Here is a 24,674-nt window from a genome sequence, read left to right as displayed (position 1 = left end):
GCAAAAGTAGAAAGTCAAGAAATATCTGGAGTAACAGGCAAATCTGCCCTTGGAGTACAGAATGAAGCAGGGCAAAGGCTAACAGAGTTTTGCCAAGAGAACACACTGGTCATAGCAAACACCCTCTTCCAACAACACAAGGGAAGGCTCTACACGTGGACATTACCAGATGGTCAATACCAAAATCAGATTGATTATATTCTCTGCAGCCAAAGATGGAGAAGTTCCATACAGTCTGCAAAAACAAGACTGTGGCACAGACCATGAACTCCTTACTGCCAAATTCAGACTTAAATTGAAGAAAGTAGGGAAAACCACTCAACCATTCAGGTATGACCTAAATCAAATCCCTTACAATTATACAGTGGAAGTGACAAATAGATTCAAGGTTTTAGATCTGATAGGGTGCCTAAAGAACTATGGATGGAGGTTCATGACATTATACAGAAGGCAGGGATCAAGACCATCCCCAAGGAAAAGAAATGCAAAAAGGCAAAATGGTTGTCTGAGGAGGCCTAACAAATAGCTGTGAATAGAAGAGAAGCGAAAGACAAAGGAGAAAAGGAAAGATAGAATGCAGAGTTCCAAAGAATAGCAAGGACAGATAAGAAAGCCTTCCTCAGCTATCAGTGCAAAGAAATAGAGGAAAACAATAGAATGGGAAAGTCTAGAGATCTCTTCAAGAAAATTAGAGATGGTAGGACCTAACAGAAGCAGAATATATTAAGAAGAAGTGGCAAGAATACACAGAACTATACAAAAAAGATCTTCACGACCCAGATAATCACAATGGTGTGATCACTCACCTAGAGCCAGACATCCTGGAATGTGAAGTCAAGTGGGCCTTAGGAAGCATCACTATGAACAAAGCGAGTGGAGGTGATGGAATTCCAGTTGAGCTATTTCAAATCCTAAAAGATGAATTTGTGAAAGTACTGCACTCAATATGCTAGCAAACTTGAAAAATTCAGCAGTGGCCACAGGACTGGAAAAGGTCAGTTTTCATTCCGATCCCAAAGAAAGGCAATGCCAAAGAATGCTCAAACTACCACACAATTGCACTCATCTCACACACTAGTAAAGTAATGCTCAAAATTCTCCAAGCCAGGCTTCAACAGTACGTGAGCCATGAACTTCCAGATGTTCAAGCTGGATTTAGAAAGGCAGAAGAACCAGAGATCAAATTGCCATCATCAATTGGATCATCAGAAAAGCAAGAGAGTTCCAGAAAAACATCTACTTCGGCTTTATTGACTATGCCAAAGCCTTTGATTGTGTGGACCACAAAAAAAGTAGAAAATTCTGAAAGAGATGGGAATACTAGACCACCTGACCTGCCTCCTGAGAAATTTGTATGCAGGTCAAGAAGCAACAGTTAGAACTGGACATGGAACAACAGACTGGTTCCAAATAGGAAAAGGAGTATGTCAAGGCTGCATATTGTCACCCTGCTTATTTAACTTATATGCAGAGTACATCATGAGAAACGCTGGGCTGGAAGAAGCACAAGCTGGAATCAAGATTGCTGGGAGAAATATTAATTACCTCAGATATGCAGATGACACCACCCTTATGGCAGAAAGTGAAGAAGAACTAAAGAGCCTCTTGATGAAAGTGAAAGGAAAGTGAAAAAGTTGGCTTAAAACTCAACATTCAGAAAACTAAGATCATGGCATCTGGTCCCATCACTTCATGGGAAATAGATGGGGAAACAGTGGAAACAGTGTCAGACTTTATTTTGGGGGGCTCCAAAATCACTGCAGATGGTGATTGCAGCCATGAAATTAAAAGATGCTTACTCCTTGGAAGAAAAGTTATGACCAACCTAGACAGTATATTAAAAAGCAGAGACATTACTTTGCCAACAAAGGTCCGTCTAGTCAAAGCTGTGGTTTTTCCAATGGTCATGTATGGATGTGAGAGTTGGACTATACAGAAAACTGAGCGCTGAAGAACTGACGCTTTTGAACTGTGGTGCTGGAGAACCACAAGGTGTTGGACAACAAGGAAATCCACCAGTCCATCCCAAAGGAAATCAGTCCTGAATATTCATTGGAAGGACTGATGCTGAAGCTGAAATTCCAATACTTTGGCATGTGATGTGAAGAACTGACTCATTTGAAAGACCCTGATGCTAGGAAAGATTGAAGGCAGAAGGAGAAGGGGACAAGACAGGACGAGATGGTTGGATGGCATCCGTCCATGACTCAATGGACATGAGTTTGAGTCAACTCCGGGAGCTGGCAATGGACAGGGAGGGCTGGCATGCTGCAGTCCATGGGGTCGCAAAGAGTTGGACACAATTGAGCGACTGAACTGAACTAACAGAGTAAAGGATACTTTACAAATTAGCCAAAGAAAAATAAACACATTCATTCATTCATGTTCTTTTCAATGACAATGCTATACACTATCAGGAAATATTAAAATATATGCATTACTGTTCATCTGTACTGCCTGACTTCATTCCTTCAGTTTGCTGAAGACATATTCAGGGTTAGGTTTATGCCAGAAAATGGGATGCAAAAGGAAGAAAACAGAGTATGTGTTCTTGAAGAGTTGAGGGTCTAGTGGAAACAGACTTAACACAGTGAAAAAAAAAAAACCACTAAAAAAGAAATAAGCACTAAGCATCTTACAGCCAGTATGTCTGCAGGTCTGGTGAGGGGGTTTCCATGAGGGGAGTTTAACCACGGTTAAATGAGCACATCCCTCCTGCAACTTACCCTGGTTCAAGCTGCTTAAGAGGAATTAGGCTGGTCATAAAGACCTTGATTGCAAACCTGTCAGTGTCAACCGAAAAGTTCTCATCTGAAACTCCCTATGAAGAGTCTTGCCACACTGGGCATGGCTCTCCCAATTAGAACTCAGGGGCCTCTCACAGGACATCATTGTTGGCTGCTCTATTCGATCACTAAGTTTCACAAATGAATTTCATATGTGTCCAAAAACACCCCTATATTTTCAGACTATCCTAACTACAACTTCCAATTAGCTTGAAAACAGAGGATAAGTACGGGACCAACAGGTGCCTGCCTCGTCCCAAAGACAAAGAAGACCTTGAAAACAGAAACCCTTGTCATTCTCATCCGTGGAATCTAGTACTTAGCCCAAAGTTTGCTCATGGTAGAGGCCCAGTGATGTTCTTTTGAATAAAGAGCATTTCTAGAAGCACAGCCAAGAAATTGCAAGCAGTTCAAATAGTTGAAGGACCGGGAACATATGAATACACACAGCAGGAGAGAGAAGGCTGAAAAGGGAGGTCACCAGTCTACCCTAAAGGGCCATGTATGCCACTCTAAGCAGGACCTTATCCCTCAGCACATCAAAGGACTTTAAGAAAATTAGATTGGCATTTCAGAAGTTACCCCTGACAGTAAGGCGGACAGTGTTTTCTGAAAACATTTATGAAATAGACCACTGAGATTACTACAGTAGATTAGGGGGATAATGACAGCCCCACAGCAAGGCACCCACAATGGAAACTCATTCATTTAAAAGTTTACATTTTTTAAAAAGTTATATAAAGTACCTACTATTATTTTTAAAATAAAATCAACACTTGGTGACCATCTGGATGTTGGGGATGGAGAGGGAACCCAGGAAGACGCTGACTCCCAGCGTCTTGGCTTGAAGCAACAGTGTGGTTACAATGAATGGAAATAAACACAAAAGGAGGAACAGCTTGGAGGTCTGCATATGTTTATAGCAACACCTAACTGACCTTCCCAATTCCAGGCTCTCTGGAAACCACCACACTCAATCCCACAGTGGTCTGAGTTGTCTAATCACCTAGAAGGACTCTTCTATCCTTGATTATCTACCAACCAAGGCACTTCGGCCATCAACCTAATCCACCTCCCAAACCTGTGTTTACAGACTGTATCATTTATTTTTAATGTATTTACATTACATCCCAGCATATTATGTCCTGCACATTAATTTGACCTCCCTAAGGAGACAGAACCCTACAACCTTGAAGGGAAAGAGAGTGCCTTACATTTCTGTTACCTCATAGAATGGGCCACAGTCCAAAAGCTTTTTGTTCACCAAATTACAAGGGGATTTTAGTCCTATGTCCTTAAACAGTCAGTAAACTAACAGTTAAATCTTACCCAACACTATGGATTCTGGCCCATCTTCTCCTTCACATGTTTTCTTTCCTCTCGCCTCCCAAGGAGTGCTAGGCCTCCGTGAAATATCTCCCCTGAAGGGCAGGGGTCCCCAGCCATTCCTCTCACCATTCAAGATGACTCCTTTTTGTCATATTATTCAAAACCTAACCTCAATTTACCCATCAACTCCTATATCCTCCACTTTCCTGTTCTCCAACCACACTGAATTCAAGCAATCAAAGAACATGTCTGGCTTTACTATCCCTTAAACACCAGTGGCTCTTCCCTTTGCCTGGAATGCCCTTCCTTCCTTTTTTCTCCCCCTGACAAACTTTTAATCATTCTTTGTGACAAAAAAAAAAAAAAAAAAAAATGTCATCTCCTTTGGGAAAAACGTTCCTAGCTTCCCCAGACAGAGGTGGTCATTCCTTCTTCCACACCTTGATAAGTATTTATTGTTCAGGCTACACCGGTAGCTTTTGGAACCAGGTCTGTTGTGTTTTTATCCCCAGCACAGTGCCTGACACTCGGCGAGTCTCCAAACAAACCCAACTTCCGGGCATGTGCAACAGACCCTCTTGACAAGTGCAGTCCTCTAAGCACCCAGTAGAGACCTATAAATGGAAGGGCCCCCCACAAAGACATCTGAAAATGCAAGAACACATAAACACTTCTGAAAAATGCAAGAAATATGTATTTGAGTTAAAGCAAAGTTCTCAACACTAATACCAGGGGGTCGCTGAACAGAACGTGCTTTCCAGGTGCTTTTCAGCTCATATTATAAGCAGCATCGATATGCTGCTCTGATGGAAACTTTCTCCAACATTCTCTGGGTCTACGGCTAATCACGATAAATATCACCTACCCTTAAGAGCAATGGCACCCCACTCCAGTACTCTTGCCTGGAAAATCCTATGGACGGAGGGTCTGGTGGGCTGTAGTCCATGGGGTCGCTAAGAGTCAGACACGACTGAGCGACTTCACTTTCACTTTAATAGCTCTCATACTCCCACTCCCTTGGGGGACTTTTAAATCACCTGCCCAACAGACCTTAGGCATACAACTTCAAACAAGTCTCTGGGGACCGCACCAGCGACGATGACAGGGTTCTTCAGGTTAACAAAGCCTCAGTCCCACACTACTCCGTTAACATTTAAGCAGCAGCAGCTGCAAACGCCAAGTCCCCGGTAGCTCACCTTCTAGGATGGACACGACGATGAGCAGTTGGTCGGACTTGGAGACCATGGTCGCGGTCGGCGGCCGGTAGGCGGGAGTCTGCTGGGAGGAAGAGGGGCCCGGGTGAGTGGCGGGCAGCCGGCGACCCCTGGCCAAACTCCCGGCGAAGCTCCAGCCGCCTGCCCACAGCCCCGGACACACACACAGATCCCGCTCGGCGGTCGGCCTGCAGCGCGCCAGGCTCCCCGGCCCGGGGCCGCCAGTCCACCCGCAACCCGGTCCCGACTCAAGGCAAAAGCCGGTCGGCCACCCGGCCCAGCCTGTCTGCAGGGAGACAGGAGCCCACCGCCAGAGGACCTTTTGCCGCCTGCGTAAAACCTTTCACACACCCGGGCTGCTGCTGCAGCCGCGGCCGCCGCAGTTCCCCGCTTCCGCCTAGCAACCAGGCCCGCAGGCCCAGAGCCCCGGGAAGGCTGGAGGACAAAGGGTGATAGAGATCAGGGCAGTCGAGGATAGAACGCCCCTCAGCCTGCCTCACCTCCTACCCTTTTACGCTACGTTCCAGAGCCCTGAAGAAAAGACTAGCGGTTACCTCACAGCGCCCCCTGCTAGCCGGACCGGAGAAAGCGGGCGACTTGGTGGAGACCAACTGCGCAGGCGCACTACTGCAGTAAACCCTTCCAGAACTTCCCCAGTATGGAAAGTGAATGTAATGTATTCTCTGCTTTTCGTCCTAGACAAAACCTGGGAAATACATCAATATAGATTTAGAAAACCAAAAAAGCTAGCTCTGTTCAGGCCACCAGTGTCAATACTGCTTAAAAGTTAAATCCTGGAAAAATAATGATTTAACTCTGAACTCTAAAATCAACTAAAATTGTCCTGGCGGCAGCTCAGGTTTCACGCTTTGTAAACTAAAGTAGCGTCATTACGGTAAGTGCTGTAACTGCTGGCAGTGACGTAAGCTCGCTGAGAATTTCCTGTACAGTAAAAACTACCCTAAAACAAAAACATTGTCACGTGGGCAGGAAAATTAAAGGTATAGGTTCTTCTACCCCCTAACGACAAAGTAATTAGCGAAATCAAAACCAGAAATTAAAAAGCATCTAAAAGCTTCATTTTAGATGGCATTTACCCCCTTTCCATGCCTTCTCTCCCACACACTTCAGGCTTTATTTTAGGAAAGATTAGAAGTCTTTTGGAAAGCACCTAGTTCTTGGGCGGGATCGGTGGGAGGAGGAGGAAGAGAGAACAATTTCTACTCCTTCACTCCGCCCCACCACCCCATCTCCGCTTTGTGCCCCAAAGAAAAGGAGGATGTGGAAACCGGACTAGACTACTTCTAAAACATTTTCAGGCCCCTTAAGAGGCCTCCCTGAAATGAGGCATTATGCAAAATAAAACCAAAGTAATGATCTACTTTGGGTTCAATACATTCTTCTGCAGAAAATGTCAGACTCAAAAGTGGATCGAATCATATAAGAACCCCCAGGTACCCAGAACACAGCTTGGGGAATTATCAGCTGAAGACCAGTCATCTTCATCCGTTGCAAAGGAACAGGTATTTGAAGGAAATGCCTGATAACTCAGTTGGTAAAGAATCCACCTGTAATGCAGGAGACTCCAGTTCAATTCCTGGGTCGGGAAGATCCCCTGGAGAAGGAATAGGCTACCCATTTTAGTGTTCTCAGGCTTACCCTGTGGCTCAGCTGGTAAAGAATCTACCTGCAATGTGAGAGACTGGGGTTGGATCCCTGGGTTGGGAAGATCCCCTGGAGAAGGGAAAGGCTACCCACTCCAGTATTCTGGCCTGGAGAATTCCATAGACTGTATAGTCCACCGGGTCACACAGAGTCAGAGGGGACTTTCACTTTCACTTCACTTTCACTTTCCTAATGTCATATCATTCGTCTCTTTCAATAAGTACCTCTAAAAGATAAAGTTTTTTTAATATCTTAAATATTAGATTTCATTCGAGGGACTGATGCTGAAGCTCCAATACTTTGGCCACCTGATGCGAAGAAAGAACTCATTGGAAAAGACCCTGATGATGGGAAAGATTGAGGGCAGGAGGAGAAGGGGACTAAAGATGACAAGATGGTTGGATGCTATCAATGACTCAATGGACATGAGTTTGAGCAAGCTCTAGGAGATGGTGAAGGACAGAGAAGTCTGGTATACTGCAGTCCATGGGGTCACAAAGAGTCAGACACGACTGAGCAACTCAACAACAACAAAATATTAGATACTCAACCACAATTGTACTGTTATACCTTAAATTTAACAATAATTCACTAATACAATTAAATATACACTGTTCAAATTCCCTGGTTGTCTAATAACTTTTTTCAGCTGGTCTGTTCAAATTAGGACCCAAAACACAATGTATTTGGTTCATCTGTCTGTTCAAATTAGGACCCCAAATACAGTGTATCTGGTTCATCTGTCTCTTGCCTTTTTTAATCTATAGGTACTCACTTCCACTTTTTTTTTCCCCCTTGAAACTCTTTGTTGAAGAAACTAGTCACATAATTTTACAGATTTTACCACAATCTAAATTTTTTGATACAATGCCAGTGTTATTTAACATATCCTCTGTTGAGCAGTCTAACAAATATGTCCACACTGACAGTACTCAAAGAATATTAGCAAAACAGATCAACAACAACAAGCAAAATACAAGGTTATCAGAATGTAAAACACTACTTAGCATTAAACTCTAGGAAAAGGGAAGTCAAAGCACTGAAACTAAGGGTCTCCAATGGAAAGAATACCCAGGAGATAAGAGTTTGGGTACCGCCTCTGCCATTTGCATGCCGGTGGCCTTGAACAAGTCATTTTACTGCTCTTAGCCTCTGTTTCAGCTGTACAAGGGTAGCACAAATGATTCCTTAGTTCAAACTTAAATGTAGTAAATGCCATTCAGTTATTACCTTTTTATATGAACAATCTCAGACCTTACCTAATAGCTGCAAAAGAACCAGCAACTGCCGTCAATATACCTCATTGTTTTGCTTTAGTATATCTACCAGGGCCGAAAACCTGGACTGTAAACCATCACTGAATGCCAAAGAATAATCTCAGGTCAGAAAAAAATATCTGACAAATCATTGAAATTAACTAAGAAACTTTTTCACATAGTAAAATTTTCACAAAGTTCTCTTTCTCCACATTTTTACCCCAAATGACACTATTACTTCTAAAATCACCTCATCATAGCTACTGAAAAGTCATCAACTTAGTTGGCATGATTTGGTTTTTGTTTGTTTGTTTTTTATAACTACAAAACTAATGACATAAAATTTCCCATTTATCCCACCTAGAAATGGAATTATAATTCTATCAGCATCTAGAGCCTCCTCATCTGTTATTCTACAATCTAATTTCCTCTCATATGTGATATTTAGCAGTAACAACTTCAGTTCTTGCATAAATCATATTTCAACTTAAATTTATGAGAAAAAAAGTTTGTTATAAGTTTATAAAGTGTCAATTACTGTTTCAAAATACATCAGTAAATGCTAATAAAATGTAAAATTTGCATCCATTACATAATGTGAGATTCATTACACTCTAAACATGCAAATTCAAACTAACCAGTGTGATTAAATGCTTGATTCTAAAATCATGTTTGTCAACCTAAAAGTTTATGTTAGGCAGCTTTCTATTTCTAGGGATTTCCAAACAAACAAAGCATTTTGACTCATTTCAAGCCTTTCAATTTCTGTAGCTATTTTACATTTTGGCAAACCACTTTCCTGGTAGTATATCTCGATGTATTTTTTTATCTTTTCAACACTTTTGTGGCCACCACAAGGAGGCATCATGAATTGTGTTCCCCTTCATCAGCCCCTTGCCACTTCTGGTCCCCTCCCCACATACACATGCCCACTTAGTAAAATTTAAAGCAAGCGCCAAGGAATAATAAAATTAACATATCTATTGGTAACTGCTATTAGTAAGAGCCTGGTGGATCTCTGATCTTCAAGTGGTGCTTAGAAATAGCCTCCTTCTAGAAGAGAAAACGAGAGTAGACTTAGTAACTAGTACTCAGTGTCAAGATGACTTCCAATCTACGGTCTGACCTCATTAAACTTGGCAACTAATGTCCGTGCCTTTAATCCCTTAAAGAAGGCCCACTAATGTCTATAGGAGGGGAGAGAATATAGCCCCACAGTAAAGAGACACACGTGGCTTCATTCCAAGTTTCTCAACCTAGCAGCTTTGTGGCTTAGCCAAATCAGTTTGCCCTGAAACTCGGTTTTCCCACCAGTAAACCCGGGTTAAGTAGTCCTCAGCTCACATGACTTTTGTGAGGATTAAATGGTATTAGGGCCTAGGATGTGATGCAATCTCTGAATATGATTGCCATTTTTATTATGAATGTGGAGGGATAATTTATTCTGTTATTATTTTGTAGTTTGTTCCTCTTCTGGTTTTTTAAAGATAACCAGATCTTCTATACCCCCTCACTTATGCCTTTATTTATTTTCTAGCCCTTCTGCTTGGCTTTTGTGAAAGATCACAGCAGAAGCTTCCACAGATAGTCCTCAGGTCCGGCAGGTGCTGTTAACTAGTGTAATGGGCTGGGCTTGGCCTGAGCAGAAGAAAGGCGAGCCCTTCTCTTCCCCTGCTGGCTATTTCATGCAATAAAAGCCAGAGTTTCCAAATTTCCATAAGCAGCTAACTTTTATGTGAACTCATTCCATTTTTAAATGCTAGGCACAATGGTAAAGAATCTGCCTGCCAATGCAAGAGATTTGAGTTCAATCCCTGGGTTGGGAAGATTCACTGGAGGAGGAAATGGCAACCTACTCCAGTATTCTTGCCTGGGAAATTCCACGGACAGAAGAGCCTGGGGTGAGATACAGTCCATGGGGTCTTAAAAGAGTCGGACGCGACTGAGCGACTGAGCACACACAACACCACCCTCCCACTCCTACACTTACTCCCTCTCCCTGTTCTAAATTCATTAAAGTGGTTATCATAGCTGCCCCTGAAAGGCAGAGGAAAGAAGGTAGTAAGGGAAGGAGAAGATGAAGGGGAGTGTGGTAGGAACCCACATTCCATTTCATGACAGAACCTTCAGGAGGGGACTGAGAACTTAGTCCCCAATTTATCGCACTTGCCACTGGTTCTCATGCCCCTAATTTGACACAGAATCAGCAAACTCACTAGAATTCAAGGAACCATGGAGGCTGGGCTGATAGACAGCTGAACAGAGACCAGCAAGGGCAAAAACTTCCAAGGCCAGTCTTTGCTCGGTGTTAGCACCCTAGAACCTCTGCACAACACTCTGTGAGGGGAGCTACAATGATAACTGAGACTGAATTTCTGCCTGTTGGAAGGAACTTTGAACTGAAGTTAAGGGTCTAAAGAAAAGCAATATTTCTGGTGTGTGTACGTGCTTGCTAAGTTGCTCCAGTCATGTCCAATTCTGTGGCCCCATGGACCATAGCCCGCCAGGTTCCTTTGTCCAGGGGATTCTCCAGGCAAGAATACTACAGTGGGTTACCATGCCCTCCTCCAGGGGATCTTTCCGACCCCAGGGTGGAACCCTCATCTCTAGCATCTCCTGCATTGGCAGGTGGGTTCTTAACCACTAGCCCCAGCTGGGAACATTTCTGGAACTCCCTCCTATGTGGAGTAAGTTTCATGGGGTTACTTTAGGCTGGGATGAGCTTTGAGCCACTGAGTCACGGTATGTTGTCACGGCGGCTCTCTGTGGAGCAAAGTGTAAAGGGTGGGAACCTTCCCCCTACTCCAGAGAGACCAGAAGAGTTGGAGACACTTCTGGAGCTCTGGGGAAGGGCTGCAGGCCAACAAAAATGCTGCTGTCTTGCTTTGGAAAGACTACGCTATCTGTAGAGTGCCCACGTACTAGGGGCAGCTGACTTTAAGGGGTCCCTTTTAACACTGGAGCACAGAACAGATGGTAGACGCTGGGATGAAAGACCTGCGGGAACACTGTGACATTGAGAAACAGTACGTGACATTTTGGGACTTTGCTTCACCTATTATGTAATGTCTGATGTGTGCTGATATTTTTTTCCTTCTAAAAAGCTCCCTTTTGAAATGCTGAAGCCAATACTGGAGGAGGAGCTTGTGCCAGCCTACTCAGCTGTCTGGTGGCAAAATTCCCCAGGCTTCTGGGTGATTGGCACATAGAAGTCTGACTCCACTAAATAGTAACACAGAGTCTTCTGTGCTACAAGAAATTCCCAGCACAAGAGTTCTATTTTTTGCTGCCATTACAAGTATACCTAAAGGGGATGAAACTATTCTCTACCTCACTGTGTTATAGTGAGCCAACACCAAATTACATACCAATAATTACAGCCCCCCTTCCTTGAATTAAGAGAAAGTTTCTAAACACATGGCCTGGATTCAGAGAAAACAGAAGCCTCCTTCTCACATGCATCCCTAACCCATAACACAAGCAGCTTCCCCAGCCAGCGGCTAGCAAACTTTGTCATACCCGAATGGTACAACAAAACTGTTATCCCATGTGATTCCTCATAAATCACAGTACTGTCCCTCCTGAATTTTTGCGTGTGTTCCTGCTGCCAATGTAATACTTTGTATGTGCATAAATGAGTATTTTTCTCAAGCAGTAATGAGCATAACAAGGTAACAGGATGTCGCGTGGGGATTTCACTTGTTGCCATGGAGTTGACACCCATGAACCAAAGGATGGCAAAGAGGTGTCATGTGTCTGTCTTTCTGAAGAGCACCTTGGACAACTCAGGTCCACACCCCTCTCTCAGGTTTTGTAAGAGGTGACTACAACCGCTTTGCTACCCACTACCATCAGTCCAGCTCCCAGCTAACACTATATTCAAGATGGTGGGCTGAGGAGGAATGAGTGATAAGCCTGACATCCTTCCCATTGTAGAAAGTGGAAATACCCACACACACACACACCCCTGCCCGCCTCATCCCAAGACAAGTAAAAGGTGGTGAATCCACAGGAACTTCTCAGAGACATGGACAGACTTGCTGGTCAAAGCTCATTGTGGATACTTGAGTTGGAAGGAGAAAGAGAGACTGTGTGTTTATGAGAGAGAGAGATAGGAAAAGGGAAGAGAGAGATTCAGATTTTGTTGCGGCAACAATGTAGAGGGAGATTCCCATGGTTGAGATGAATATGGTGGTAGGTCACTTTGATGAGGCTATCTGGTGTCCACAAAGAGAGGCCATAAGGTGAAGAGACTGCAACCGTCAGAGGCTGTGGGGTCTAGAATCTCAGAAGCATTTGAGCAGGAGTCAAAAGTGACCAAGTCAGGCTGATCTCCCAGAAGAGAATATAGTGTACTGGAAAGCCCCCCACATCTCTTCCACCAACATCGCCCCTGGAAAACTCACATACATATCCCAGGAGAGACTCAGCATTTAGCTGGGAGCTACTCAGAAGACCTCAGAGATAGATGGATCTTGAACTGAGAAAGAACGACAGGCAAGGGAAGACTGACATCTGACAGTTTCAGTCTTTCTCCATCTTTGATCCCAATTCTTTGGAGGAGAAGGGGTCCCAAAAGAAAGAGAGGTGAGGGTGTAAGACAGCTGATCCCATTCCTTTCCCAGTCTAAATTACTTAAATGCAAGCTTCACTGGAATGGGGAGGCTGGGAGCCAATGAGATTTCAAACATATGTGTAAGGTGAAATTTTTTTTTAATTTTATTTTTAAACTTTACAATATTTTATTGGTTTTGCCAAATATCAAAATGAATCCGCCACAGGTATACATGTTTTCCCCATCCTGAACCCTCCTCCCACCTCCCTCCCCATACCATCCCTCTAGGTCGTCCCAGTGCACCAGCCCCAAGCATCCAGTATCGTGAAATTTTAAACTGGAATATGTTGAACTAAACTAATAATTTAATAGCTGAATGATCAGAAAGCTGTGGGGTCTGATTAAACTGTCTTGAAGGGATGGGAGAAAGAAACTCAATGTTGCATAGTTGAAAGCAATAATTGGAGAAAAATGGAACCATTTCATATTTCTACACTGACCTAAGCACTGATTGTTGAAGAAATCAGTTATTTAATAATAATAATATTCTATTGACTCTTCTGATCTTTCCAGCAACAGAGTAAAGCAGGGGTTGGAGAGTAAACCAGGGGGTTTTACTACTTTTTAACAGCTGAGAAAATCTGAGGTTGGATAACTTGAACAATTTGATAACAATAGATGTCAGGGTGCCTGAGTGCTTCTGTTAAGCCAGTGATATTCAAATGCCCTGAAAAGTGAAAGTGATAGTCACTCAGTCGTGTCCGACTCTTTGTGATCCCGTGGACTAGAACCCACCCGGCTCCTCTGTCCATGGAATTCTCCAGGCAAGAATACTGGACTGGAGAGCCTATCCCTTCTCCAGCGGAAGTTAGAGAAGATTAAAGACTAATTATATATTGAAATCATTATTATTTCAATGTAGTAAATGAAGTTCTGAGGATGGTTAACTTTGATATTCTAGTCATGCTAGATTTAAATGGTTGGACATTTAGCTGAGAGGTACTCTTAGGACTGTTGAATGTGATAACAGAATGTTAGTGTACTCTGCAAATTTTTACAATTGTGAATTGGTTTTTTATTATACAAATGACTAATGTTTCAGATAAAAGTTGAATACAAGGTAAAAATCAGTGGGTTTTTTTTTTTTTTTAGTTTGTGGCTAAAACCTGCAATGTCAACATTGACTGACTTATCCTAACATTAACCAGAAATTTATAATCTTCCAAATATCAGTGAATGTAAATCCCAGTAAGTTAGAAAGCATGTCTATTTTGTTCATTATCCTATTGCTAGTGCTTGGAAGAGTGTCAAGTCAATTTGTAATAGAAGCTCAATAGATTCTTGCTAAATAAATAAAGCCAAATTTACAGCAATCATAGAATTATATCTACACCAGTGATAGAGAGTAATGGAGATGTAATTCATCCAAGTGTAGAGTACTAAAGTGAATACATAATTTTGGTACGGCTCAAGAAATGTAGTCTTGAAATTTTCCTGATCAGATTGCAACAGCCATTCTCCAATACATTAAAAACACTTTGTAATCCACTTTGTCTCAGGAACTTTTAACAATATGAGAAGAAATAATTTATTGAACTGAACTGTGTGTGTGTGTGCGCGCGCACATGCGCACACACACGCCCACTCAGTCATATCAGACTCTTCAACCCCATGGACTGTAGCCCACCAGGCTCCTCTGTCTGTAGAATTTTCCAGGCAAGAATACTGAAGTGGGTTGCCATTTCCTCCTTCCAGGGGATCCTCCCAACCCAAGGATCGAAACCACATCTCTTGTGTCTCCTGCATTGGTGGGCGAATCCTTTACCACAGGGCCACCTGGGAAGCATTTACTGTAGTACTTTGGGAAAGTCTCAATGTTTAAGATGACAATAATGAACTGATTTTGCGAGGATGTCAGAGATGAGAGTGAGTGAATTACCCTTGAAAAGGATAATTATTCTACATGTGTTAAAAAGAGAAAAAAAGAAAAATTGAAGAAAAGGAAAAGGAGATATTAAACTGTGTTTCATTAGTGTCCTCACTGACAGTACCATAATAGGTCTGAGAAGGAAAAAGGAATACTCCATCAGGGACTGAGAAGGACAGTTAAAATAAGGAAAAAGAAATATTTTAATAGACTTCTGCATAATTCTTCTTTATAGTTTTGTCCACCATCCAGCAGTATTTATTAACAAACTGGTTTCCATCAAGTCTATTAACCAATATGAACACACCAAAATGATGTAATAGACATCAGCAGAGTGAAGTTAAAAGGACATTTTATAACTTGTTACTGTTTTCTTATTGGAAATGGTAACAGCTTTGGTACGGTTCATTCCAAATCTTTAAGTTAACAAGTCATTATATTAGTTGGACAAGTGCCAATAAAAGACAATCTATAAATTAAGTTCCATGGGACAGGATCTTATTTGTTTTACTTTCTATCTCCAGGGTCTAGAATAGTGTTTGGCACACAACAGGCATTTAATAAATATCTGTTGAATGAACTGACAAAACTAGAATGGATTTTAGCCAGCAGATGGACTCTAAACCTAACATGATATGACATATTTGACTAATATCCTCCATTATAAAGTAAATTCATCATAATATTAAACATTTTCTTGGAATATTTACTTCTTCAAAATAAAATGCTATAATACTATTTTGTTATATTTGGCTAGTAGCTTACTTTTGTCAAACTTTTACACTTCATTTTTTTTTTTAATGTAGAAATTAAGTTTTCAAGGACTTTCTCTTATTTCTTAAGTGGACCAAATTAGAACCATAAGATTCCCAAGAGTTTCTTCAGATTTCAAATACCCAACTTCACACTGCCATCTATCCTGGAAAATTTACCTCTGAACTTAATCAGGGCAATTATATAAATTTATCATATATCTCTGTTCCATCAAGTTAACTGTTTTGTTTTTTTTTAATTAATGTAAGCTTCTAAGTTTTAGGAAAACTGAGCAGACATTCCAGAGCTTGAATTGGTTTCCATTTAAAAAGTATTAAATGGTATAACGAATGCATTGCAATGGAACCCAACTATCAGTCTATCCAAATGGTTAATTTACCACTTCTCAGACTAGAGCTGAGGGAGCGCTCATTTTACACATGGGGCCAGGTTTCTTTTCTTCTTGTCCTTTCCCCTGAAGGATTTCTGCCTAGATCAATTAACTTTCTCCCCACCTAGCCTGGTTCTCATGAGTATGGGTGCCTACTGTTATCATTTTGATAAGAAAAGGTGGAACCTCATAGCAGTTCCCTGTATTCATTAACTTTACATCCATTTAAATCAAACAATTTAATCTGGTATCCAATAATGAGGCAACTATTCCATGCATTTTTTTTTTCTCTCTCCTTCTCCCTAAATCAACCACGGTTATATTAAAAGATAGTAACATATCCAGATACATTATTTACGTTAGTCAAAACTTCACTCATTGGGGTATTTTGTTTATAAATCTTCCCCCTAAAACAAAGTTTCATTGGATTAAAATTTTGGAAACAGAGCCTATAAATCAGCTTATATTAGTTATTTGAACTTTATTAGCTACTGTTTTCTCTGTAAAAATCTCATATGTGAATCAAACACACAAAAAATAGAGTTAATTTAATACATTTCCCTGAATTAAAGAACTTTCTCTTTCAGTGAAGCTCTTTTTCCTACTTTCTTATGTCAGCAAAATAGAAGTCAGTTTAAAGCTAGATGATCAATATTCAGCCAGCTTGTATACTTTATTTCTTCTGTGGCTACATGCTATTATAATATGTAGGAATTATGAATCTAGCAGATTAAATGCAAGTAATAATGAAGGATGGATGCCAAAGTACTTATGGATCTGTAGTCTGCAGAATAATTACTGCTGAGTTTAATGGAAAATGGAAACGCCCAAAATTAGCATCTTTGAAGGACAGAAGATTTTCTATCAAAATATAACACAAGTTTTCCACAATTATTTTGGCATCTAAGTAATTTTCAAAACATATACTTTTAGTGCAGTTACCTTTCTGCTAGAAAACAATCATTTGAGTCACCTTGCGTTTGTTTTTTATCACCTCCTCCTCTTCTCATGCCCCTAAGAAGTACTGATTTCTTAGACATACAAGCTATGGAACAAAATATGAAATTTCAGCAAAGAAAGAAAAAGTTGAGTTCATTTATTTTTAATTACCTGCTTCTATTTTTTTGTTCTTAGTTATTTCTAAACATTCCAATAAATTTAAAGGAATGAAAAAGGACCACTAAAAAAAGTAAGGATTATTTTTATAAATTGTTATTGAATGCTCTTCAGTGTAATTCTTCAACTTGATGATGTGATACATAAATTATTCAGGAAAAAATATATCTTAATCACTTATCAGCACTCATATTTTAAGATTAGATCTCAAGGACATTACAGGTAAAACATAGTTTAAGCACAAATCCTATTATTGAGATTTGCTTTAAGATCTTTGGCATTTTGTGATTGCTAAAAGCCTCTTATAATCAACCATATTTTATGCTGTATTTAATGGAAACTTTTAGAATGAATATTTAAGATGCTGTTTAAAGTGATTAACTTAAATCAATAATTACAGAGAGTCAAGCAGCTTCTCTTTCCATATTATTCCAGCTTGGGAAGTGAAACTCACTTCACACTAAAATTATAAAAGTATATTTTGAGGAATTCTTCTACATTACATATATTGTATCAGTATGCTTTCAGCTTCAAGAGGTGGAAAACTTGACCCCAACTGGCTTACAGCATAAGATAATGTTTGTACCTGGTACTTTGGAAGCAGGGAGAGCTTCAGGGTTCATGCAGTCCCTTCTGGTCTGCCATTTGCGCCCTTTGTTTTGAGTTATTTCATCCTCAATCAGCATCACTCAGTGGGAAGAGACTGTAATAACCCAGAATGATTTCCAGAGAACCAGCACTTATCAGAGGGGCTTTCTCCTAACACTGAGGACATTCCCTTTTAAGCAGCTGGAGTCCCATTGGCTCACACTGTCCCTCAGGCTCATTTCTGAACAATCTTATGGCCAGGGGAATGTCACAGCTGACTTGCCTAAACCAGACACTGTTGCAAGAGTTTCAGATTCACTTTACACCAGCCAGGCTTAACCCTGAGGCTGGAGATGAAGTCACATTTCCCTAAAGCACATGAACTGTGGAGAAAGGACAGCAAGATAGGATACAGTTAGGAAAGGAGAAGGGAGAATGGACTAGCATTAACAAAGTTCGTGGGCTTCCCTGGTAGCTTAGTGGTAAAGAATCTGCCTGCCAATGCAGCAGATGTGGTTCGATCCTTCAGTAGGGAAGATCTCCTGGAGAAGGAAATGGCAGCCCATTCCAGTATTCTTGCCTGGGAAATCCCATGGACAGAGGAGCCTGGCAGGCTACAGTCCATGGAGTCGTAAAAGAGTTGGACATGACTTAGTAACTAAACAACAATAAAACCAACAATGTTTAGCAGAATAAAGCTTTTTTTTTTTTAAACAGGTAGTTGCCTGTGATGTTGAACTAAATATTTAACAAAAGATAACAAAATAACATAAAGCAGTAATTACCCAAGTAGGGGATATCAGAAGCATCTAAAAATATTTTTTATCAAAGTTACATTCCCCTCCCTATTCTGATCTGTACCTGTATGAGGCGCTTTTACTTGTCACACTGAAAATTAGTTACTATTGGGAGCCTTGTTGGATCTGAAGGATGAACACATCAAAATTACTGAGAAACATGGCTGTAGAAAAAGCTTTTTAATGTGAGGGGCCAAAAATAAATATTTGAAAAGGAATAAAATAATGTAGTTGGTTATTCATATTTCATCCTGATGTCAACCTCTTTTCACTTGCTGTTTTGGTTTCACAAGTCCACAAGTCCTGTGATAAAGACTGTTTGTTTTTGTTTTTGTTTAAAAAAAAAAAAAAAGATTTCACCTAGCCTAGTGATAATATGGAGAAGGCAATGGCAACCCACTCCAGCACTCTTGCCTGGAAAATCCCATGGGCGGAGGAGCCTGGTAGGCTGCAGTCCATGGGGTCGCTATAAGTTGGACATGACTGAGAGACTTCACTTTCACTTTTCACTTTCATGCACTGGAGAAGGAAATGGCAACCCACTCTAGTCTTCTTGCCTGGAGAATCCCAGGGATGCAGGAGCCTGGGTGGGCTGCCGTCTATGGGGTCGCACAGAGTCAGACATGACTGAAGCGACTTAGCAGCATCAGCAGTAGCAGTGATTATAAGGAAAGCAGCCTAACTTGTATTGTTTCATTGACCCTGTATCTCATCTAAGACTATGTCTCTTTGGTAGAGGTTCAAAACTAAGCATTGGCATCCTTTTATCATTTTCTCAAAAAAAAAAAAAATGCAGACATGATTTCTTAAAAAATCCTGGCCAGCAGTAGTCACATTTTTACATGGTATAGACTCACCTTTGAAACAATTGAATAAAAGAATTTTTTTACATAAGCTAATTTAATGGTTTCTTCTTCAAATTTTAAACAAAATAAAAATTCAGTGCAGAAAATTAAGATACCTTCATACACTTGTGGGAATGGAAATTGGTATAGCGACTGTGTAAAACATTATGGAGGTTTCTTAAAAAACTAAAAACAGAACCATCATATAATCCAACAATCCTACTTCTGGGTATATATCTGAGAAAAATGAAAACACTAATTTGAAAAGATACAGGTATCCCAATGTTTATAGCAGCATTATTTACAATTGCCAAGTGTCCATCAACAGATGGATGGATCAATATATACTGATATAGACATACACACACACAAAATGGATTACTACTCAGTCATAAAAAAGAATAAAATTTTACTATTTGCTACAAGGATGGACTTGGAGTGTATTAAGCTAAGTGAAATAAGTCAGACAGAGAAAAACAAATACTGTATAGGATCACTTACATGTGGAATCCAAAAAATAAAAAGAGTGATCATAACAAAAAAGAAACAGACTCATAGATTCAGAGAACAAACTAGTGGTTACCAGTAGGGAGAGGGAAGAAGGGATGGGCAAGATAGGGTAGGGGATTAAGAGTCCAAACTACTATGTGCAAAATAAATAAGCTACAAGGATAGCTTGTATAACATGGGGAGCACAGCTGATATTTTATTAAAACTGTAAATGGAGTATAACCTTTAAAAACTGTGGATCACTGTTACACACCTAAAACTTGCATAATTTTATCAACTCTTCCTCAATTTTTAAAACTGCAAATAAAAGATATAGTCCAAAAGAACATATGGAAAAGTAAAAAGAATAAATTTAAAATCCTCATAATCCCTCTAGCTAAAGAACCATTGATAACATTACAGCAGTCTTTCAATTACATATGAATAAACTGTAATATGTGTGTGTGTGTGTAATGCTTTTCAAAGTAATGCTTTACCAGAAATGCTGTTTTGTAACCTGTTTTCTTTATTATACCATAAGCACTTCCTCCATGTATTAATAACTCTTTTGAAACCATTATTAAGCCAATCTCTAGTGAGCAGATAGCTTATTCTTGCAAATAAAACATTTTACAAGTGTTTACAAAGCTCAAATGTCCAACACAAACATTAACCTGGCCTCCTATTTGAACTACCTGACTCTCAAAGTTAGTATTAAACCAGAAATTGAGAACGGAAGCTAGGAATGAAACTCCAAATTGTAAAACAAAAGCGTGACAGAGGAAACAAGCATAGGAAAGAATTATGAATCAGATGCATACTGGAATTTCCTGGAAGTTTTCAGATTCAAGTCAAAAATACTTGGTCTACGTGTGTCTGCACTAAACTTCTCTTAGTAGCTGCTCCTTAACTGAGATGGGGGCCTTACAAATGTCAAGGTTAGAGCTAAAGTAAAAGAGGGAGGATCCAGAGAGTAAACCTCTGTCCTGGGGATAGAGACTGTTTAGATACTAGGTACGGCAGTTGTCAACAGGAGAAAAAAAAAGGACTGGCATCTCTGCCCCGCTCTATCTCCTCTTGGGTGCTGGTGGAGAAGAGACATCACTCTGGGAAGTGAACCAGGCCCTTGGCCCCAAGGTTGATGACAATTCTGGCAGTGGAGGCTCAGGGTGGAAACAGAAGTGCCATTTTTCTAAGGAGTGTCCCTTAGTGAACAACTCAAGGGTCAGTAAGACCAGTGTCTCTGCTTATCTTACGTGTTGTTGTTGTTCAGTTACTAAGTTCTGTCTCTTTGTGACCCCATGGACTGTAGCTGCCAGACTTCCCTGACTTTCACTATCTCCCAGAGTTTGCTCAAACTCATGTCCATTGAGTCAGTGATGCTGTCCAACCATCTCATCCTCTGTCACCCCCTTCTCCTCCTGCCCTTCAATCTTTCCCAGCATCAGGGTCTTTTCCAATGATTCGGCTCTTCGCATCAGGTGGTCAAAGTATTAGAGCTTCAGCATCAGTCCTTCCAATGAATATTCAGGGTTGACTTTCTTTAGGATTGACCGGTTTGATCTCCTTGCTGACCAAGGGACTCTCAAGAGTCTTCTCCAGCACCACAATTCCAAAGCATCAATATTTTGGTGCTTAGCCTACTTTATGATTCAACTTTATGGTCCAATTTACATGTTAGAGCTGCATTTCTAAGACTTCAGGTCTCTTGCAGATCACCTTCCTGATTTTTTCATATCTGCCTCCTACCTGTGCCATCATGAATATTTTTCTTTGAATTGATCCACTTTTTTTTAACTTAAATACTTCGTGTTAAATAAAACACATACCAACAATTTGAAATGGAAAACAGAATCATTTGCCACCAATGCAAATGTGGGTGACCTCATGAATTCAAGGAAAACAAATAGGCAAGATGCCTAGGGCTGGATGCTGGTGCTTGACAAAGGCTCTTGAGCCTAAGCCCTGATTTCCGTTTGTTTAGGGAAAAAAAGGTAGGGAGTGGATATGGAGGAATTAACAAGTATTCCAAAAAAAAAAAAAAAAAAATGGCCAGCATACCCAGACAGCCCATGGATTTCTTCAGAAGAACTGCAAGGGAATGGCATCACTTTCATGAAATGATTCAGCCTACTGGTGGCTCAGACGGTAAAGAATCTGCCTGCAATGTGGGAGACCTGGGTTCAGTCCCTGGGTTGAGAAGATCACCTGGAGGAGAGCGTGGCAACCCACTCCAGTATTCCTGCCTGGAGAATCCATGGACGGAGGATCCCCAAGGGCTACAGTTCATGGGGTAGCAAAGAGCCAGACATGACTGATCAACTAACACTATACATGCCAGCTTCCTTTCCAGTGGTGCACACACCTCTGTAGCAAGCACTGTGCCAGGGGACGCTGCCGTCTGTAAAGGGGTAGGGGGGAGACCCCCGTGTCACCCTTAGGCCATATTTAGGAGCTATCAGGAATTGAGGAGTTACCATAAACCCCTATACTCTGCAAGTGAAGAAAAGCCTTGGCTGGGTACCTCTCATTTCTTATAAACTCTCCTGTTACAAGCTCTATTGTGCACCTCTCCACCCTCAAGTTCACATGTTGAAATCCTAACTCCCAGTACCTCAGAATGTGCCTATATTTGGAAACAGGGCCTTTAAAGAGGCAGTTAAATTACCATGAGGTCATTAGGGTGGCCCCTAATCCAATATAACTGGTGTTTTTATGAGAAGAGGAGATTAGGACACACACAAACATAACATTGCTGACTCAACGGACAGGAGTTTGAGCAAACTCTGGGATATAGTGGACAGAGGAGCCTGGTGTGCTGCAGTCCATGGGGTCTCAAAGAGGCAGACAAGACAGTGACTGAACAACACACACACCCATACATGCATACATAGAAAACCATGGGTAGACATGGAAGCATTACAGCCGGCAACAAACCAGGAAACAGGCCTCAGAAGGAACCGTGCTGACTCCTTCATCTCAGATTTCTAGCCTGCAGAACTATGAGGAAACAAATTCCGGTCATACCCGGTCTATGGTACTTTGCTATGGCAGCCCTAGAAAATTAATACACCTTCCTAGCAGTACAAAATTCACAAACAGGTGTACAACTGCTTTGACTTGGTTCCTGGACTATCACAAAGGTACTAAGGTCCAGACCTCCTGTGGAAGCTGTTTGGATTTGCTTCCTTGGGTGGTAATGGATATTTTTAAGGTTATTGATGAAACGTAAGTATAAGGAGACTTCCACTCATATATATAAGGGACCTGTTCAAGTCACGAGATTAAAAGCAAGCCTGTATAATGTTATGTCATCAGATGTGTACCTCAAATGAGGAAACAGTCTTAGGTAAAAATGGAGCCGTGAGTCTGATTGACAGTATTTTTTGAGGTGCAACCCTTGCCTCAAGATGCAACTGGAATTTATTGAAATATAAGGCCCCATAAAATCATGTGTGTGCACACGGTCGTGTCTGACTTTCTGTAACCCCATGGACTGTAGCCTGCCGAGCCTCTCTGTCAGTGGGATTTTCTAGGCAAGAATCTTGGAGTGAGTTGCCATTTCCTTACTCCAAGGGATCTTCCCAACCTGCGTCTCTTATGTCTCCTGCATTGGCTTTACCATTAGTGCCATGTGGGAAGCCCATAAAATCATAAAATAAGCCATAAATGGGATGGTAATTGGGTTGTTTCCATCGGGTAATAGCCATCTGTTCTGGTATACACATTTTAAAAGTCTGACTCTGTCCATCAGGTAGATCTGAGACCCAGTCTGGCCACTTTGAGGAGTGGCATGACTCTAGACTCTGGCAGCAAGCTTCTGATACGGAATGGGATCATCCATCCAGGCATATAGCTCTCTAGTTTCCTTTATGGTTAGAGGAATAGTCCCACTGATAGATTTTTCAGTGTGCCTGTGTGCGTGTGTTCTAAGTCACTTCAGTCGTGTTCAACTCTCTACAACCTCCTGGACTGTAGTGCGCCAGGCTCCTCTGTCCTTGGGATTTTCCAGGCAAGAATACTGGAGTGGGTTGCCATGCCCTCCTCCGGAGAATCTTCCTGACCCAGGAATCAAACCCACATCTCCTGCATCACCTGCATTGGCAGGCAGATTATTTACCACTGAGCCACCAGAGAAGCCCAGATTTGTCTGTAATACACATCTAAGACTCTTCTATTTTCTATTTCAGCTTCCTTGAGAATGAAAACAGTGCAGGACCACAGAATAGCAAACAGATGTTACTGCATGAACCAGATGACCCAGTTACGCCAGGGAGAACGGCCTAACTCAGCAATGCCCCGTTCCCAGGAGATACATGTTTGTGCTACACTGCTTCTCACAACTGTAGTTATTTTAGTCATTTGTCTTTTAGATTTTTTTCTTTGTCTCTCCTGCTTAGCTTCATTGAGATCAGGAATTTCCTGGTTGATTACCTTATCCTCATTATACAGTAGGGTGCCTGACACATAGTATATGCCCAAGAAGCATATTTTGAAGTAATAAATGAGAGCTAAGGGCATAGGCTTCATACTTGTGAGAGCAACTAGATTTGTATCTTAGGTGTCCCCTTGTGACCTTGGGTAAGTTATTTAACTTTCCTAAGCCTTAATTTCTTCACCTGTGGTTATAGTAATACCTACTTCATAGTGTTAAGTATTCAATGAGCTAGCATAAGGGCTTCCAAGGTTGCTCAGTGGTAAAGAATCTGCCTGCCAATGCAGGAGATGCAGGAGATTCAGGTTTGATCCCTGGGTCAGGAAGATCCCCTGGAGGAGAAATGGCAACCCACTCCAGTATTCTTGCCTGGAAAATCCCGTGGACAGAGGAGGAAGGCTATAATTCATAGGATCACAAAGAGTTGGACGTGACTAGGCAACTAAGCTTATACAGAGCTAGCATAGTACCTGGCATATAAGTGCCAAGTAAATATTAATATCATTATAATTATTATAAGTAACAGAA

At 41.2% G+C, this 24,674-nt stretch overlaps 2 protein-coding genes across 12 annotated transcripts in view; one reads left to right on the top strand and one right to left on the bottom strand.

Moving 5' to 3' along the window:
• Positions 1-24,674, top strand: part of CSNK1G3 (casein kinase 1 gamma 3) — a 410,789-nt gene that overhangs the window by 179,982 nt on the left and 206,133 nt on the right. The window lies entirely within an intron of this gene.
• Positions 1-24,674, bottom strand: part of CEP120 (centrosomal protein 120) — a 168,478-nt gene that overhangs the window by 79,269 nt on the left and 64,535 nt on the right. For 3 of the 11 annotated variants that reach the window (XR_008703234.1, XM_055549355.1, XM_055549371.1), the window contains exons 3-4: positions 5,884-6,035; positions 5,312-5,390 (exon numbers count right to left, since the gene is read on the bottom strand). The exons of 1 other annotated variant lie outside the window; for it this stretch is intronic. Coding sequence is in view for 8 of the 10 variants with exons in the window: in XM_055549355.1 (XP_055405330.1) it covers positions 5,312-5,360 (49 nt within the window). In the remaining 2 variants the exon portion in view is untranslated. Of the gene's footprint in view, positions 1-806; positions 912-5,311; positions 5,394-5,648; positions 5,783-5,883; positions 6,036-24,674 lie in introns of those variants that run through there. 7 more of the 11 variants (XM_055549356.1, XM_055549359.1, XM_055549360.1 and 4 more) reach the window with 7 other exon arrangements.

The sequence above is a fragment of the Bubalus kerabau genome, chromosome 1 (genome assembly GCF_029407905.1).
Source record: "Bubalus kerabau isolate K-KA32 ecotype Philippines breed swamp buffalo chromosome 1, PCC_UOA_SB_1v2, whole genome shotgun sequence".
NCBI classification, from domain to species: Eukaryota; Metazoa; Chordata; class Mammalia; order Artiodactyla; family Bovidae; genus Bubalus; species Bubalus kerabau.
Note: the sequence above shows the minus strand (reverse complement) of the source record. Positions and strands in the feature narration are given on the sequence as shown.